Source organism: Pseudophryne corroboree, chromosome 3 (genome assembly GCF_028390025.1).
Source record: "Pseudophryne corroboree isolate aPseCor3 chromosome 3, aPseCor3.hap2, whole genome shotgun sequence".
Classification (NCBI taxonomy): domain Eukaryota; kingdom Metazoa; phylum Chordata; class Amphibia; order Anura; family Myobatrachidae; genus Pseudophryne; species Pseudophryne corroboree.
The window spans coordinates 556472962-556493164 of NC_086446.1; the positions used below are offsets into that span (position 1 = coordinate 556472962).

At 44.7% G+C, this 20203-nt stretch overlaps 1 protein-coding gene across 1 annotated transcript; it reads right to left on the bottom strand.

The window, feature by feature from the left end:
• Positions 1–3543: 3543 nt before the first annotated feature.
• On the bottom strand, positions 3544–6470 carry LOC135057337 (uncharacterized). Its single transcript, XM_063963227.1, has 4 exons — positions 6320–6470; positions 5508–5576; positions 5211–5432; positions 3544–4314 (listed from the first exon to the last, which is right to left on the bottom strand). Exons 1-4 carry the CDS (start codon positions 6468–6470, stop codon positions 3629–3631), a joined length of 1128 nt encoding a protein of 375 aa, XP_063819297.1. The 3' UTR covers positions 3544–3628.
• Positions 6471–20203: the final 13733 nt, after the last annotated feature.

The following is a 20203-nucleotide window of genomic DNA, read 5'->3' on the forward strand; positions in this document are numbered from 1 at the left end:
GTTTCAGGCACATTCTGAACTACTCTCACTCTGAAATGGCTGCTGTGGTGTGTGGCAATGTTTTTTTGTTGGCTGTGGGATACGTTAGACTGCTCCATGAGGCTTCCAGGAATCAGGACCAGGTAAGTGAACATGGCCAACAGGTTGTCCAGGTACCGCGGAGGCTGCGCCAGCCTCGTTTATTTAGAGGGCGTTTAAACTTAAATGCATTGTCCGATGATAGGGTCATACAGATGTTCCGCCTAAATAGAAACAACATTTTCCACCTGTATGACCTTGTCAAACTGGGCATAGACCCTGAGACAGCACGCTCTCGCTCTGTCTCAGGCCTACACAAACTCCTGGCTGTGTTACACTTTATGGCTACTGGGAGCTTCCAGGCTGTGGCAGGCGACGTCATTGGGATCTCACAGCCCACCTTTTCAAGATATTTGATGCAGGTGAGTCTAAAAATACCTATGCGGTTATGGCTAAGTGTTGCTTGTGTAAGTTGAAACACCACAGTATTGTAGAGAATACCTAACATGACACTCACCTTAGCTTCTTTAATGTCCACTCAGGTTTTGGATGTGTTGGAGCCACACATTAAAGCCTCAATCTGCTTCCCTACTGAGGAGTCGGAGTGGAGTGCTGTCAGGGTAGCTTTCTATGAGCTTGCAGGCATGCCCAATGTGCTTGGGGCCATAGATTGCACACACGTTCAGCTGAGATCACCTAAGGGCCGCCAGTATATCTATACTAATAGGCATCTTGATCAATCAACTAATGTCCAGGTGGTCTGTGATGCAAAATTAAAAATTATGAGTGTTGTTGCAGGTTACCCTGGTGCCTGCCATGACTCCTTCATCCTCAGTCAGTCATCGCTCTTCGATAAATTTGAGGAGGGACAAATGCCTGATGGCTGGCTGTTGGGTATGTTGAAAATGTTATGTGTGTATGTCTTTTAACCACAGGCTAGATTTTGGAGGAGGTGTTTGAATAATCTAACATATGTCCTAATGTTGACTATATCTGTTTTTCAGGTGATGGGGGTTACGGCTGCTACTCTTGGCTCCTTACTCCATTGTCCCAACCTGATTCTCCTGCTGAACACAGTTATAATCATGCACATAAGGCTACGCGGAATGTGATAGAAAGATGTTTTGGGTTGCTGAAGTCACGTTTTCGGTGTCTTGATAAATCTGCTGGCCTTTTGTTGTATAGTCCCTCAAAGGTGACTAGGATTGTGTTCTGCTGCTGTTTTCTCCATAATCTGTGTTTAAGTCAAGATCTTGCACATGGTGAGGGAGAAATCAGTCAGCAAGCAGAGGAGTTAGAACCATCTGGTGACAGTGTGAGTACAAATGTAGGGAGGCAGGTACGGCAACAAGTGATCCTGCGTTATTTTTCTGGTAAGTTTTATTAGGCTGTAATTATCCTTCACTAAACACTTTGCTCTACTTTCTAGTGTGTGTTTTGTTACTTACTGTTTGTTGTTTATAGTGGTGTGTCCATTGTGCTTAGTTGATGCTCAAAAAACATTTACAGTCATTACCCTTGAAAAACATAACTCCATACATACACACCAGCTTCATACATTTTGGAGACGGACACAGGAATGTGTTTTGTATTCTAATTATTTTTTTTTGGGGTTCAAAAAGTTTACATTTATTTTTTTCTCGTGTGTGTGCTTAATGTATCCTCAATTCATATATTTTCAGACAACTAGGTTGTCTAGACCATCCACTAAGACCTTATTTTTTTTAAGTAAAGCACCTTGAGCAATTGAAGACGTAACATAACATTGATTGTTGGGTAAAACATGTAAACTCCAAACAAACTAACATCATCCAAAGTCGACTGTGTATATTCTTGCTTATGTGTTTTGTTTCAAAATTTAATCACCAGATAACTGAGGTGATCTGGGCTCATCACTCAGCGAACTCGCCAGTAGTGCCAGTGGTGGCTGGGGTGACACTGCCGATAGCCTTCGCCTGGGTGGGGATGATGGAGGTGCTGAATCAGAGCCAAGACGCCGGCTCTTAGTTGGCCTCCTGGGTAAGTGGGCCGAGACCTGTGATGGCCGCCTTACACGAGGTCGGCTTCCAGAAGCAGAACCTAGGTGCCAAATTTGTAAATAATATTTTGTACTTCTATGTGTTTACAGAATATGTGACTACAGTGAAGACTTACCTGCAATACCGGCATCATCATGACTGGTGTGAGGCCTGTCTGGCCGGCTGGTCTGTGTGACTGTGTAAAAAGTCACACCAACATTATTACCCTGTTTTTTTTTAAAGTACCCAGTGAAAACCATTAATGTACTGTAAGCATATATTTTGTTTGGTTGCCACAACAAAATTAAGCTTAAGAGCTTCTATATTTGTGATTTAGAGTTGAATATCAAAATGTACTTCATGTGGCACACAATAAATTTATAAGCTGAACAATTTGTGACTCACATATTGCAGAGATTCAGTCCTTTCCAGTTTAAAAATAGTGTAACGTTTTTAATTTTGGGAAGCTTTTTTTGTTTAAATTTTAAAAAAAGCTGTTTGTTTTTTAAAAACAAACACACATGTTCCAGCATTAACGGCAATATTATTTTTTATTGTTTATTTTTTTTGAAGAAAAAAAACACTGCACATGTTTATTTCAAACAAATACTGCAAGGAGAAAAATCAAACCAAAAAAAGTGTCCCGACCACGAACTGAAAGGGGAACCATGTTTGCCCATGGGTCACCTTTACCCGAATGCCAGAAACCCACTTTGAGTTATGCCTAAGTGGGTTTCTTCAGCCAATCAGGTAGTGCCACGTTGTAGCACTCTCCTGATCAGCTGTGTGCTCCTGTCCTCACTGACAGGCAGCACACGGCACTGTTACAATGTTGCGCCTATGCGCTACCTTGTAACCAATGATGGTAACTTTCTTCCCTGCGGTGGACCTAAAGTGACGTCACCGCAGAGCAGAAAGTTCACCGCATTGGTTAAAATGTAGCGCATATGCGCTACATTGTAACAGTGCCGTGTGCTGCCTGTCAGTGAGGACAGGAGCACACAGCTGATCAGGAGAGTGCTACAACGTGGCACTCCATGATCCCTTAACATGTGTTGGCAATTGTTCATTACTCACACCTGACGTTTGGTACTTTTAAAAGGGGAGCCAACACATTTCTACACACTCTAAATCTGAAATGGCTGCTACTGTGTGTGGGTCTGCTGTATTGTTTGCTGTAGGATACTTGTCACTGCTTCCTGATGCTACAATAAAACCAAGGTAGGAAAAACAACTGGGTCTGCAGGTTGTATATGTTCCGAGTAGGCTGGCCATGCTTTTTAGTTTATATTGTCCAATGTAACTGCAAAAAACTTGATGTTGACCATGTTATACAGATGGTCACACTAAATGTTCTAAGTGTTTTTCCACGGTATGATTTTGGCAAACGGACCCTACACCCTGACACAGCACACTCTCGCCCTGTCACAATATTCATCTTGGACTATACATTACTGATTTTTGTGTTTGTGTGTTGCAAATTAACCAATACACATATTTTGATTAGATAATTTATTGAAAAATACTGAACAATATATTCTGAACACATATATTTTACTTGCAACTGGCCAGCATATGATGTGCAGTACAGATTATCTTTTCTTTTTTTGGGTGCTGGGTGCAGAGGCTTGTGGTTGTTCGTGGGTGCGGCTTCGACTTGATCGTCGAACTGGTGATTGTACTGGTGTTTGGGTCGGGGTTGTTGTGCTTGAGCTTGTGGCCACATGTTGTTGTGCCATTGCACTAAAATTTTGGCTCAAAATATTTAAACTGGCCGTTAGCTGGGTATAAGCAGCTGTATTGTTGGCAATGGTTCGCGACAAATTGTCATTTATGACTTGATTATGCTGGATAATCTGTATGAGGGTTTGGTGTTGGCGCAGTTGCTCATCCATGATGCGCTGATGGGTTGCCTGCATTTGAGAATTGTCTGCCCTCATCTGCTCCATTGTGTTTGCTATCCGCCCTACCTGCACGATGAGTCTGGCAGAGTTGCGGCTAACTTTAGGCAAATGATGGGGCAAACTAGACAGGTGTTGTGTTTGGGTGTTGAGACACGCAGAGTGGTGTGCCTGTTGTGCGGCCCAACTTGACCAAAACTCAGGCGGAATTTGGCTTGTCCCTGGTGTTGAGGTCATTTGTTGAGTCTGAGAAGCTTGCGGTTGAACTGGATTGTCCTCAGTCATGTTTGCCTGTGTTTGGTCGATGGGCTGCAGGTGTAGAGTATACGTCTCCTGGCCATGGGACTGCTGGCCCTCGTCACTCATGATGGCCGGATCTGTATGGGGTGGGACACAGGAAATATTTTAGACATATGTAGCATTGGTCTTACAATATTTGTCATGCAACATGCATTACTTCATAATATACATTTAAAAGCTAAATGGTTAACTTCTTAAACGTTACTATGTTGGTTACCTCTTAATGAATTGATGTGGCTATAAACAGATACTACTAATTTGTGAATTTATGGAGACAATTGTATGTTTCACATTCTAAATTATTGTATACACTCCATGTACTCTTTTTTTATGTCTCAAAGTTAGTTTAAACAACATTCTGAAGGTTCCTTTGGCACAACACAAAAAAATATAACCATGTTTGCCACATTAGAATCAGACATTGGGCATGTCAGTCAGTGGATTTAGTAAAGAAGTACACTAAGATTGTGGTCAAAAAATGACAACTTAAACAGGTTATTTAATGTTGGATTTTGCCGTATGTATTGATTTGGTTTGTTTTGAATTATTTTGTTCAAATTTAGTTTCACATTTTTTTTGAAGTTTTGAGTGTTGTTGAGCATATTTTTAAAAAAAAATTTGTGTTTCAGGACACTGTAATTTCACACATATCATCATAACAATACGCTAACAGCATCTGCTTGCAGTCGATTATTAAAGCAAAGTTGCTTACAATTTTTATTCAATTTTTAACAAAACTAACACTGGGGCAGATGTCAATACCTGGAGAAGGTATAAGTCATTTCTAAAGCAGTGATAGGTTCAAGGTGATAATGACACAAGGCAAGCATGTCCAAAATGTGGAGTCTAAAATTACTTATAATTTTTGTACTGCTGCCTTTATCATCTTCGACCTAACAGTGTTTTGTCAGTTCCTTATGCCTTCACCTTGTTTTTACTCAAACAAAATAAAAACATTACAAACATTACTCACCAGACAACTGTGGGGAATGTGGATCTACACTTAGGGGGCTTGCCAAAAGTGCCAGTGGTGGCACCGCAGCCACTGCAGAGATGCGCCTTTGGGGGGGTGATGCAGGTGCAGGAGCAGCAGCAGCAGTAGGAGCGTGGACACGGGGCCTCTTGGGTGGCCTTGTAGCCACAGTAAGGCTGGCCTGTGATTGTGGCCTTTGTGTGCGTGGAGCAGACGAAGAACCTGTGTGATAGTATTGTCATTACATTTCATGTGTTTTATGTTAATGGCTAAGATGTGGGTACAGAAATAACTTACCATCATTCCCACCATCATCAGCTCTAGGCAGGGTTGGCTGTGGCCTGGATGTGCTGCTTCTCTGGCGTACTGTACAAAGAAGAAGAATGGCGAGATATGAACATAATTAGACTACTTAAAACACATATGTCGTAGCTTTACCAAGACACAATATTGCAGGATTTTAAAAACTGTTTTTAAATTTTGTTAAAAAATTACAAACACAAATAGTTGGTTTTGTTACATCTATAATCTTAAATTTTACAACCTACAAAAACCGCACAAAACAAGGCAAATTGTTTGTGTTTCCAAAAAAAGCACAACAAATATTTGAGTCTAATTAGTACAAAAACATAACTAACACACACAATACACCAAGCAACCACAACCTGTGTCTGACAATATGTAGTGCAACTACACTTCCCAGCATGTCCACCAACACATTTGACATTCCCTAAGTTTAAACATTATAACAGGCATGATGGGACTTGTAGTTGGACAACAGATGGAAAAACACAGGGTGGATTGGCCTGCACTACATCACCAACCCATTTGTGGACCAACACACAGGAAACATTTTACAACAAAAGTACAAAGCACAGATGTGAAAAATTATAAATATAAAATAAACTCACCATCCGCACTTGGCCGGTCCGAATCTTGGACATGAAGTGCAGAAACCACCTCTGGCGGAATCAGCGGACGTATTGGCTCCTCCCAATCTTTATAAGGCGCTCGGAAGGGGTGTCCTCCCCCGGTTTGCCGAGCAGATTTTGCCTCCTTAGCCATCTTGGCCTTCACACGGCGTTTGATGTCATAGAAACGTTTCCTACAGGTGTCCTCGGTCCGCCTCACCACACCCTCACTGTTCACAGCAGCAATAACCTTCCCCCACAGGACACTCTTCCTGCGGGTCGACACTTTTGATGCATCTGAACCAAACAACTGGCGCTGATGCTTCATCAGCTCCCGCACCAGAGCCATGTTTTCTGCGTAACTAAACTTTACATTGCGGCCCGTCCTTGTACTGGTGCGTGGCTGCGGAGCCACAACACCATCACTATCAGTATCACTAGAAAACGCAGCCGCAACCTCACCCTCCTCATCACTAACCTCCTCCCTCTCACTCACCTCCTCCCTCTCACTCACCTCCTCCACCTCACTCACCTCCTCCCTCTCACTCACCTCCTCCACCACACTCACCTCTGACTGTGACATAATCTTAAGACAACACAAAAAACACAGAGAAAAAAAAACAAATAACACACTCCTCCACTACCACTACACACCACACACACGCAAACAAACACTCACTCACTCACAAACAAGGACTATAGACGAAAAGAAAAGACAAAATACAAAAAAGTTAACAGACTTTTAAATAACAGAACAACAAGTATGACAAAACAACTTACACACACAGTACAGCACTCACCAATCACAAAACTCCGCCTCCAAACCACAAAAAACTCCACAGAAATCTCCAACACCAACAACACCTTCCTCTCTCCTCTCCACTAGCTAAACCCACGAGGTGCGGTCGGTTTGGGGCGTATTTATAGTCAAGTACACAGACACTCCTCCACCACGAATACAACCAATCACGGACAAGTGACAAAAACGAAACTTAGGAAAAAAACGCGGCAGTAATGGAAAAACACTGCCGTAACAGACATGTGACGCATTCGTAAAAAAACACATTAAACTCGGCCGCAAAATAACAAAATCGGCCGCATTATACACCAGAAAACCACGAATGACATCGACATCGGACAACACCAAAAATACGAATACGACAGCTTAGTAAATCCATCGTAATCAATTCAAAAAGTTGCAGGTTTACACTGTCGATGTCATTCGTGAATGAACTTTAACCATTTTTCGGAAAATACGAATGTTAGTAAATGTACCCCATTGTCTGCATTTCCCAGACCGTGCCCCTAAAACGGCGGCCAAACGCCCCCGGCCCCTCCCGCCCAGTGACCGCCTCTTCCTATCAATCAGGCAAAGATGATCGCAGGGCTGAGATGGCCGTCGCCTGTCTGGCATGCGCAGTTCAGACCTGATCGGCTGCTGTGCGAAAATGCACAGTACCGATCAGATCCGAATTAGGCCCAAGGTAATCAGATCCATAATCAACTATGTGAATAACAAATCATAAATACATACAATTCCAATAAATACTCATGAAAACCTAACAAAATAATATACCTGAAATTAGAGATGGTGCAGGCAGGGCTGGTGCATGGTTTCTCAGCACCCTAGGCAAAATTTCTGCCTACTGCCCCTTCCCCCTACCCGCCCTTCAGGTGAAAGGCATGCTGCTGCTCTCCCCTACCCCCAGACTGTTGCATGGCTGCTCTCTTCTCCCCATCTCCCCAGTCTGTATGGGTGCCTGCTGCTCTCACCCCCCCACACTCTGTTAAATGTCTGCTGTACTATCTCCCCCCACCATCTCTGTGCATGTTTCCCCCCCCCCCCTTCCCAGACTGCTGCTCTCCCCCTCTTTCCTCATCACATGCAGAAAGTGCGCTGTGCAGCCACCTTACCTGCAATCTGCGATGCAGAGTGGTCTGTGAAAGAGCCTGGAATGAATAGCAGCACCACATGTCACCCCCAGCCAGGACATCAGGAGCTGTGAAAGCTACTGCCTGTGCCGTGTGAAGACGGAGCTGGAGGCTGCAATAAGGGAGTTTGGCAGTTGCGGCTACTGTAAGATATGAGTACCGGGGGGATTGCGGCCTCTGTGAGAGGTAGGACCACTCTACTTTTTCCAGGCAGCTGTAGCAGGCCGCCCCCTCAGGTTACGGCGCCCCTAGGCAGCTGCCTAAAGCTGCCTAGTGGAAGCTCCGGCCCTGGGTGCAGGCACTTTTCGTGATTGTGTTTTGGTTTTGGTTCTAATTCCCCGCTCGTGTTTTGGTTTTGGGTTGGCTTTGCCAAAACCACACTTTCAAGTTTTGGTTTTGGTTTTGGATCTGGATGATTTTTGAAAAAAACATAAAAATGGCTAAAATCACAGAATTTGGGGGTAATTTTGATACTTCGGTATTATTAACCTCAATAACATTCATTTCCAGTCTATTCTGAACACCTCACACCTCACAATATTGTTTTTAGGCCAAAAGGTTGCAGCGAGGTGGCTGTATGACTAATCTAAGCGAAACAAGTGTACGGCACAAACACCTGGCCCATCTAGGAGTGGCACTGCAGTTGCAGACAGGATGGCAGATTTAAAAAAATAGGCCTCAAACAGCACATGATGCAAAGAAGAAAAAGAGGTGCAATGAGGTAGCTGGATGGCTAAGCTAAGCAACACAAGTGTGCAGCACAAACACCTGGCCCATCTAGGAGTGCCACTGCAGTGTCAGACAGGATGGCACTATTCAAAAATTAGGCCCCAAACAGCACATCATGCAAAGAAGAAAAAGAGGTGCAATGAGGTAGCTGTATGACTAAGCTAAGCGACACAAGTGTGCGGCACAAACACCTGGCCAATCTAGGAGTGGCACTGCAGTTGCAGACAGGATGGCTCTTAAAAAAACTAGTCCCCAAACAGCACATGATGCAAAGAAGAAAAAGAGGTGCAAGATGGAATTGTCCTTGGGCCCTCCCACCCACCCTTATGTTGTATAAACAGGACATGCACACTTTAACAAACCAATAATTTCAGCGACAGGGTCTGCCACACGACTGTGGCTGAAATGACTAGTTTGTTTGGGCCCCCACCAAAAAAGAAGCAATCAATCTCTCCTTGCACAAACTGTCTCTACAGAAGCAAGATATCAACCTCATCCTCATCCTCCAATTCCTCACCTCTTTCAGTGTGTACATCCTCCTCCTCATAGAGTATTAATTCGTCCCCACTGGAATCCACCATCACAGGTTCCTGTGTAGTTTCTAGAGGCAATTGCTGGTCAAGGTCTTCCCAGAGGAATTTATAATTCATTTTGATGAACATCATCTTCTCCACAATTTGTGGAAGTAACCTCCTACGCCGATTGCTTACAAGGTTACGGGCTGCACTAAACACTCTTTTGGAGTACACACTGGGGGGGGGGGGGGGGGGGCAACTTAGGTAAAATAAAGCCAGTTTGTGCAAAGGCATCCAAATTGCCTCTTTTTCCTGCCAGTATATGTACGGACTGTCTGACATGCCTACTTGGTTGCTGTCACTCATATAATCCTCCACCATTCTTTCAATGGTGACAGAATCATATGCAGTGACAGTAGACATGTCAGTAATCGTTGGCAGGTCCTTCAGTCCAGGCCAGAAGTCAGCACTCGCTCCTGACTGCCCTGCATCACCGCCAGCGGGTGGGCTCGGAAATCTTATCCTTCTCCTCACAGCCCCAGTTGTGGGAGAAAATGAAGGAGGAGCTGTTGACGGGTCACGATCCGTTTAAGTTGACAATTTTCTAACCAGCAGGTCTTTGGACCTCTGCAGACTTGTGTCTGCCTGAAAGAGAGATACAACATAGGCTTTAAACTTAGGATCGAGCACGGTGACCAAAATGTAGTGCTCTGATTTAAACAGATTGACCACCCTTGAATCCTGGCAAAGCGAATGAAGGGCTCCATCCACAAGTCCCACATACTTTGCGGAATTGCTCCATCTTAGCTACTCCTTCAATTTCTCCAGCTGCTTCTGCAAAAGCCTGATGAGGGGAATGACCTGACTCAAGCTGGCAGTGTCTGAACTGACTTCACGTGTGGCAAGTTTGAAGGGTTGGAGAACCTTGCGCAAGACATAAATTATTCTCCACTGCGCTTGAGTCAGATGCATTCCCCCTCCTTTGCCTATATCGTAGGTGGATGTATAGGCTTGAATGGCCTTTTGCTGTTCCTTCATCCTCTGAAGCATATAGAGTGTTCAATTCCACCTCGTTACCACCTCTTGCTTCAGGTGATGGCAGGGCAGGTTCAGGATCATTTGCTGGTGCTCCAGTTTTCAGCACATGGTTGCTGAATATCGAAAGTGGCACACAATTTTCCGTGCCACTGACAGCATTTCCTGCACACCCCTGTCATTTTTAAAAAAATTCTGCACCACCAAATTAATTGTATGTGCAAAAGAAGGGACGTGCTGGAATTTGCCCAGATGTAATGCACGCACAATATTGGTGGCGTTGTCCGATATCACAAATCCCCAGGAGAGTCTAATTGCGGTAAGCCATTGTGCGATGATGTCCCTCAGTTTCCATAAGAGGTTGTCAGCTGTGTGCCTCTTACGGAAAGCGGTGATACATAGCATAGCCTGCCTAGGAATGAGTTGGCGTTGTCGAGATGCTGCTACTGGTGCCGCTGCTGTTGTTGCTGCGGGAGGCCATACATCTACCCAGTGGGCTGTCACAGTCATATAGTCCTAAGTCTGCCCTGTTCCACTTGTCATCATGTCCGTGGTTAAGTGGACAGTGGGTACAACCGCATTTTGTAGGACACTGAGGACGCTTTTTCTGACATCTCTGTACATTCTCGGTATTGCCTGCCTAGTGAAGTGGAACCTAGATGGGATTTGATACCGGGGACACAGTACCTCAAACAAGTCTTTACGTCCCACTGAACTAATGGCGGATACCAGACACACGTCTAACACCAACATAGCTGTCAAGGCCTCAGTGCAACAGGATGACTGCTGTCATATTTCATCTTCCTCACAAAGCACTATTGGACAATCAATTGCTTACTGGAAGTAGTACAAGTGGTCTTCCGACTTCCCCTCTGGGATGACGATCGACTCCCAGCAGCAACAGCAAGCGTTCCACTCAAGGATCCTCAGGAGGAATCCCGGTTAGGAGAGGACTCCTCGGTCTTGCCAGTGACATGGCCTGCAGGACTACTGACGTTTCTGACTGAGGAGGAAGTTGACGTTGAGGTAGTTGGTGGTGTGGCTTGCAGGAGCTTGGGTACAAGAGGAAAAAGGGATTTAGGTGTCAGTGGACTGCTTACGCTCTTACCCAAAGTTTCACAACTTGACACTGACTTCTGATGAATGAACTGCAGGTGACGTATAAGGGAGGCTGTTTCTAGGTGGTTAACATCCTTACCCCTACTTATTACAGATTGACAGAGGCAACACACGGCTTGATACCTGTTGTCCGGATTTGTGGAGAAATAATTCCACACCGAAGAGGTGGCTTTTTTGGTATTTTGCCCAGGCATCACAATGGGCTTCTTCATCCCACAGAAAACAGATGTCTCCCCCGGTGCCTCATTTAAACAAACCACATCACCATCAGAATCCACATCGTCAACTTTCTCCTCAGCGCCAGCAACACCCATATCATCATCCTGGTGTACTTCAACAGTGACATCTTCAATTTGAATATTAGAAACTGGACTGTGGGTGCTCCTTCCAGCACTTGCAGGGGGCGTGCAAATGGTGGAAGGAGCCACCTCTTCCCATCCAGTGTTGGGAAGGCCAGGCATCGCAACCACCGACACACTTGGACTCTCCTTGGGGATTTGTGATAACATCTTAGAACGCACAGTTCTTTTCTGTGCTTTTTCCAGCTTAACTATTTTCATTTTTCTAGCGGGAGGATGAGGGCTTCCATCATCATGTGAAGCTGAACCACTAGTCATGAACAAAGGCCAGGGCCTTTCCTTGCCACTCCGTGTCGTAAATTGCATTTAGGCAAGTTTATGTTTCTCTTCAGACCATTTAAATTTCTTTTTTTGGGTATTTTTACTGAACTTTGGCTTTTTGGATTTTACATACCCTCTACTATCACATTGGGCATCGTCCTTGGGAGACGACGTTGATGGGATTTCATTGTCTATGTCATGTCTAGTGGCAGCAGCTTCAGCACTAGGAGGAAGTGGTTCTTGATCTTTCCCTATTTTATCCTCCAAATTTTTGTTCTCCATTATTTTTCTGGAGTTATATAACAATATGCGGTAAAGGAGAGCGTACCACTACACCACGCAGGGCAAACCCTGTGAAATTTATTTGGATTAAATATTAATAACCCCTTTATTTGGAGTAAATAATATACAGCACAGGAAAGCACCACTGAACTTATATGGCAGCACCACTGGACTGGACATATACGGAAATATATGGACTTATATGGACTTATACGGCAGGATCACTGTAATTATACGGCAGGATCACTGGACATATACGGCAGGATCACTGGACATATACGCCAGTACCACTGGACATATACGGCAGGATCACTGGACATACACGGCAGTATCACTGGACTGGACTTATACGCCAGTACCACTGTAATTATACGTCAGGATCACTGGACTTATACGGCAGGATCACTGGATTTATACGGCAGTACCGCTGGACATATTCGGCAGTACCGCTGGACATATATGGCAGTATAAATGGACATATACGGCAGTATCACTGTTCATATACGGCAGTATCACTGGACTGGACTTGTACGCCAGTACCACTGTAATTATATGGCAGGATCACTGGACTTATACTGCAGGATCACTGGAATTATACGGCAGGATCACTGGATTTATACGGCAGTACCGCTGGACACATACAGCAGTACCGCTGGACATATACGGCAGTATAAATGGACATATACGGCAGTATCACTGGACATATGCGGCAGTATCACTGGACTGGACTTATACGCCAGTAGCACTGTAATTATACAGCTGGATCACTGTAATTATACGGCAGGATGACTGAAATTATACGACAAGATCACTGGACTTATACGGCAGGATCACTGGACTTATACGGCAGGATCACTGGAATTATACGTCAGGATCACTGGATTTATACGGCAGTACCGCTGAACATATATGGCAGTACCACTGGACATATACGGCAGTATCAATGGACATATACAGCAGTATCACTGGACATATACGGCATTATCACTGGACTGGACTTGTACGCCAGTACCACTGGAATTATACGGCAGGATTGCTGGAATTATACGGCAGTACCGCTGGACATATATGGCAGTATCAATGAACATATATGGCAAGATCACTGGACATATACGGCAGTACCACTGGACATATACGGCAGCACAGGGATACCACCACTGGACTGATGTAGGACAACACAGCACCACTGCAATGGACTGAAGTTATACAGCTACACTGGACATATGGCAGCAGAGGACACCACCACTGTGACTGGACTGATGCAGCACAACACACCACCACTGGATTGATGCAGCACAACACAGCACCACTGGACAGCATTGGACATATGGCAGCAGAGGACACAACCACTGTGACTGGACAGATGCAGCATAAGACACTAACACTGAGGACACTGAGGACGGAGACACGTCCTCTCTCTACACTCTCCAATGCCGGAGTGAAAATGGTGCTGACATGCGGCTCCTTATATAGAATCCAAAACCTGTGAGAATCCAACAGCGGGATAATGACGTTTTGCCTCATTCTGGTTATCAGCCAAGGCAAAAACTTCTCTCTAAAGTGTTCGTATGATAGGATAACTCCAAAAAAACATGAAAATTATCCCCTGGCTCTTAACAATTACACCAACGACACTTGAGGGCCATATTTTATGCAGCTTAGGTGTAAGATATAATCTATGGAGCAATTTATATTGCATCTCCAGATGGTTGTAGCATTGAGAAATTTGATGAGCTATTAAATAAATCGATTCCCATTGCTGAGTAGTGAATGTGATTTGCAGATCTGTTTCCCAATGCAGCTGCGATTTATACCTAGCTACAGCCTTGACTTCTCTAGGAAGAGTATCCCAAAAACGTAAAGCACCTTCAAAATTTTCAGTTGTCATTTTAGTTAAAATGAGAGGCGCGGGGACGGACAATGAACCAGACACTTTAAGCATAGTAAAAAGTCCAATGTCTGATATGCATATAAGTAAAAAAATTCCCAGATGGAAGCTTGTATTGCGCCTGAAGGTGAGAAAATGGATGCATGGAATTGTTACCTATAACCTCAGCTATCGTATTGATACCATACTTACACCTAACAGAAACATTCAAATCAGAAATTAGATAAGACAGAGCTACCAAGGTAAGGTTTCAGGTAGGGAGAACCAGATTTTTAGAGGAAACCAATTAAATATCTCACGCTTTAAGTGAATCAAAAATAGCTCTTAGAGTATCAGACACTAATGGGCGCAGGTGCTTAGGAGTCCAGCTCAACTCTGATAAAGGAAATTGCGGTAACAAAGCTCTCTCCAAATCTACCCAAGGTTTTGTTTTAAAAGGTAAGGCCCAATCACTTATTTGCGCTACCAAACAATTGCAATGATATTTAAAAAATTCAGGTATGTCTAGTCCCCCCTTGCATCTAGGGCACGTTATGCAGCGATAAGCAATCCTTTCAAAATATAATTCTAAATTAATGTATGAATTTGAGTAACATAACGCTAGAGTACTAAATAGGGTATTGTGCAGAACAGATACATTAGTTTGGGAATTATCATCATTTTAAATGCCGCTATCTACCAAGCCAGGGCACCTCAAAACTCTTCCATTTTTTTTCATAGCCTAGAAACATGGGTGATAAGGGGATTATAGTTAATCTCTGCAAAAGCAGACACTTTATTAGGCATATTAACTCCAAGGTACAGCAGGAAGTTGTATTTAAAAAGGGATTTAAGACGAGCAAAAGTAGCAATAGGCATGCAGAATGGCAGTGCTTCCGTTTTAGTGGTATTTCATTTGTAGAACAAGGCTTTTATATATTTATCAATGACCTCATGTAGGGTTGGTAGGGAGGACTGTGGACTAGTGACAGACACTGAGACATCGTCAGAAAATAAGAACAGTTTATGCTAGAGATGAGCAGGTACGGTTCCCGAGGAACCGAACCACCCGAACTTCCTGATCTGAGATGGGAACTGAGTCCAGCTTGAGAATTCCCGCCTTCCTTGGATCTCAAAACGAGGAAAAATGGGGTCATCCTGCTGTCGGATTCTGGATTGTAGATAAGTCCCAGTGATCGGCGCCATCTTCACTCTGGCTTTGGATGTTGTACAGCACGGACGTGTCCAATACAGAGCTCACATTTAAGGGCTGCTGTGACATCTATCTAAGGGGCTGCTGTGCAGGGGCGTTTCTACAGAGGAGGGGGCCCGTGTGCACCTCTGGGTGGGCCTCCTCCTCTGAACGGCGCTGTAGACTCTGGCGTTGTGCCGGAGTCTACTGCGCATGCGCAGGTCTCCGGAAACATGGCACTCGCCATGATCCGGAGACCAATTTGGCTACCGAGCTTGCATGGCGGCCATTTTAGCAGCGATTTCCGCCGCGAACGGTGCGCCCGCCGCTGGACTCCGGTAAGGTAAGTATTTTAATGGGTGCAATGTGTGCGGAGTGGGCCCCCACTGGAGCTAGGGGCCCGTGTGCACCGCACACATTGCACCCATTATAGAAACGCCAATGCTGCTGTGACATCTATCTAAGGGACTGCTGTGACATCTCTCTAAGGGGCTGCTGTGGGCTCACATTTAGGGGCTGCTGTGTCATTTAACGGGCTGTTCTGTCTTCATACAAGGGCTGTTGTGTCCTCCAGGGGCTGCTCTGTCTGTCAAGGGGGTTCTCTGTCAAGGGGGTGCTCTCTGTCAGTCCATCCAGGGGCTTTGCCCTAGTGTTAAAAAAATAATAATTATATTTTGTGCTGTACCCCAGTATACATCCAGAGGCTTCTGCTCTGTGTGTCCATCCAGGGTCTCTGTCCCAGTGTTAAAAAACATAAACAATATGTACTGTATATATTTAAATCTATTTTGTGCTGTACCCCAGTATATATACAGACAGTGTCGGACTGGGGCATGTACGGCCCACCGGGTGAATGCAGTGGTAGGGGCCCATGTTTAGAGGTGTGGTCAGTCTGCAGAGGGTGTGTGGCCTGCCACCTCATTGGTTTGACTAACCATTAGAGAGTGCAATGTCTGAGCCCCTTCATAAATATATTCAGTAAATTCAGCTGCTGCATTCATGATAATGTACTAGATGAATAACAGCAGTGCACTGTAGAAAATACACCAAGGTCCAGTATAAGGTAACATATGTATAATGTATAATTCAAGTGCACAGTCCGGAACCGGATCCTTAGAGCAGTGGGGCCCACCGGTGGTTTCCCCTGTACCCCTGTGGGCCAATCAAAGCCTGCATACAGAGGCTGCTGCATCTGTCCATCAAGGGGCTGCTCCGTCTATTAAGGGGTGCTCTGTCTGTCCATCCAGGGGCTCTGCCGAAGTGTAAAATAAAAATAAAAAAAGCTAAAAACAAAAGCCTAAAATTATAATTTAAAAAAAAACTATTTTTTTGTTTGTGCTGTACCCCAGTGTACTGTACACTTGTTATTTTATTTTCAGAAGTACTGCGACACAGCCAGTCAGACCGCAGTATATTATTTCCTACTCATAAATGCATTGTGCGACGCGGTCGGTGTAGTCAACCGCAGTGTGTAATTATTATATATATTTCTGATTCATTTGTGTGACACTGTAACCGCCGGTGTGTGATATAAAAATAATATATATATTTTGATTTAAATTAATATTTTGTGCTGTGTAATCCCAGTATACATCCAGGGACTGCAGCTTCTCAGTCCATCTAGGGATGTTCTGTCAGTCCACCCAAAATAAAAGACATCTTTTTTTAATATTTTGTGCTGTATCCTCCCAGAATACTTCCAGGCATGCTCCGTCCATTTCATGGTGCTGTGTCTGTAGCTCATATTCTTATTTTATAACTTATTGTCCTATTTTTATCATTCTTCTTATCACCACTTTGTGATTAATTAAAATTAATATTATTAATAATAATTATAAATTAGCAAACTTTAAATTAAATGAATATGAATAAACTCCCCACACTTATATGCTGAATTTTCTGCAGATCAAATAAATCTTTTAGGAAATGAAGATTTTGATACTTAATTAAATTAAATTAATGAAATTAAATTAAAATAAATTAAAATTAAAATAAATTCAATTAAATAAATTAAATCTAAAATATTGTCTTTTTTTATTCTTCTTTGCCTTAATCATCTTTTTGTAAAAATAAATCTTGAGCCTTGCTAATGTGTTATTTTTTTTTTAGATACATTCTATTTTAAAATATTTTGTCCTCCCAGTATATACATCAAAGGGCTGTTGCTGCTCCGTCCAGCTACCTCGATGCAACTATTTGGCCTAAACTGGATGCAAACAATATTGTGAGCTGTGAGGTGTTCAGAATAGTCTGGAAATGAGTGAAAATTAATGTTATTGAGGTTAAAAATACTGTATGAACAAAAACACCCCCAAATTCTGTAATTGAAGTTGATTTTTCCAAAAAAATACAGATCAAAAACCAAAACATAAACCAAAACATACAAATCCCAAACACGAAGGAGATACAGATCCAAAACCAAAACACAAAACCTGAAAAATGGCCAGGCGCACACCCCTACAGCTTTACCAGGGATAGAAGCTGACTTTCGTATAGTCGCAGCAAAAAGTTCAATAGCCAATACGTACATTAAGGGTGAGAGAGGGCACTCCTGTTTTGTGTCATTTGATATGGGAAAGGGGAGAGACAGGAACCCATTGCTTAACACTGTGACAGTTGGGTTACTATAGAGTGCTGACATAGGGGGATGTTCAGAGTTATTAGCAATTCAGCAATAATAGCAAACGGACGAGTTTCAGCCATCTGCGCATGCGCAGTGTTTGCATAGCGCATCTGCAGACTTTCACTATGAGATCGCAACTGAAAAGATGCAGTCGCATAGTGATTGACATGCGGTGGGCGGTTAGGGGTGGTGACGCATCATTGGGGGGAGTGGTGCAGGGAACAAAGGCGTGTCATGTCCATTTTACAGACAACTGGATGATGTTGCCTGCGTATACTGCGACGGGAAACATGGCGGCGGTGCGCCTGTATACGCAGCCTGGTTGTGTATACAGGGGTCAACCTCTATTTGCCGCTTTCTACGATCACAATTGAATTGCGATCGCTTCACTGGGCAGCGCTACACATGCTTAACGACCTTGCCCTGTGCTGGACGGCCCCTAGCAGGGACATGCAGTCAGGGGAGGCAATGCCTCCCCTGTCATTAATGATTTAAATAATATAAAGAAGATACTTACTACACATATTTTGTGTTGTAAGCAGTGCCGTAACTAGGCATTTTAGCGCTGTGTGCAAGAAACGACAGTGGTGCCCCCCCCCCCCCATGTAAGATAGGGGCAAAATTTATAGGGGCGTGGCTTCACGGGGAAGGGGCGTGGCCACAAAATAATAGCAATTCATACTACGGTGCACAGTAGTCTACATTATTCAAATTACGCTGCACAGTAGCGCCACTACACCAGGTAGAGCCCCTTTTATACATTACAGCAGACAGCGTCCCCCTTTTTACACATTACAGCAGACAGTCCCCCTTTTTACACATTGCGGCAGCCAGTCCCCCTTTTTACACATTGCGGCAGCCAGTCCTCCTTTTTACACATTGCGGCAGCCAGGCCCCCTTTTTACACATTGCGGCAGCCATCCCCCTTTTTACACATTGCGGAAGATGGTGACCCCCTGAGAGAGAGAGAGAGAGAGAGAGAGAGAAAGAGAGATATACTTACCATCTCCCTGCTGGCAGTCTGGCTCCTTGTGCAGCTCCCTTGGTGCAGGCAGTGAGGTGAGAAGGAGGAGGAGGGAGGGGGAGCAGGGAGCCGCAGCAGCGCTATGTCATTGGTAGTAAGCGCCGCTGCAGCATCCCCCTCTCCTTCCGTATTGGCTGCCCGGCGCTGCTGTGGATGCTGGGATGGAGGAACCGCATCCCAGCATCCACAGCAGCGTCGGGCAGCCAATACAGAAGGAGAGGGGGATGAAGCAGCGGCGCTTACTACCAATGACATAGCGCTGCTGCGGCTCCCTGCTCCCCCTCCCTCCTCCTCCTTCTCCGCTGCCCGGCGCTGGTCCTCTTCTCCCTCCACAGCACGGCGCACGGCGCACACAGCACACAGCAGAGGCGGCATGTAATGAGTCAATTTGACTCATTACATGCCGTTGGCCGTGCGCCCTCAGGGCAACTGCGCTGTGTGCCAAGCCCACTTGGCACACACGTAGTTACGGCCCTGGTTGTAAGTATCATCTTTATATTCTTGAATTAATTGTAATAATGTAAAATGTTTTGGGAGGCACTGATAGCAGTGCCTCCTGTTGTCCACTGGGACAGGATTAAGTGGGGGGGCGGGTCCAAGAATTTGCTGTGAAAAAGGGCATTGGAACAAAATGGTGAAAGCGGCACTTTATGCAGTGCCTTGCTGACAGGGACACGACGCCCATGACAGCGAGGCAGGTGTGATTGGACAGCGGATCCAGTGCTGGATCAGCTGTCCAATCACCCATAGGCAGCAGACAGAAGTGGCGGTGGGACTTAGCGGCAGTGTCAGACAGTGCACATGTCTCCTGCCTGTCCTGCCCGTCTTCTGCAGCAAGACTCCACAGCCGCTGCGCTGGCGCTGCTCCTGCTCGTTGGTGAGTCACTAGTGGCCAGGACTCTCCCCTCTCCTCCTCCGGACTTCTCTCTCTCTCTCTCTCTCTCTCTCCCTCCTTCCTCCCTCCTATGGGAAGAGATTACTTGTAAGTGTAATTTTTATTTTTACAGGTAACCCTATTGGATTCTACATGGACAAGTGGACGTAATCGGCGTGGGATGTAGGTAAGTAATCTCTCTCTCATTTTTACAGGTACCCCTATTGGATTCTACATGGACAAGTGGACGTGATCGGCGTGGGCTGTAGG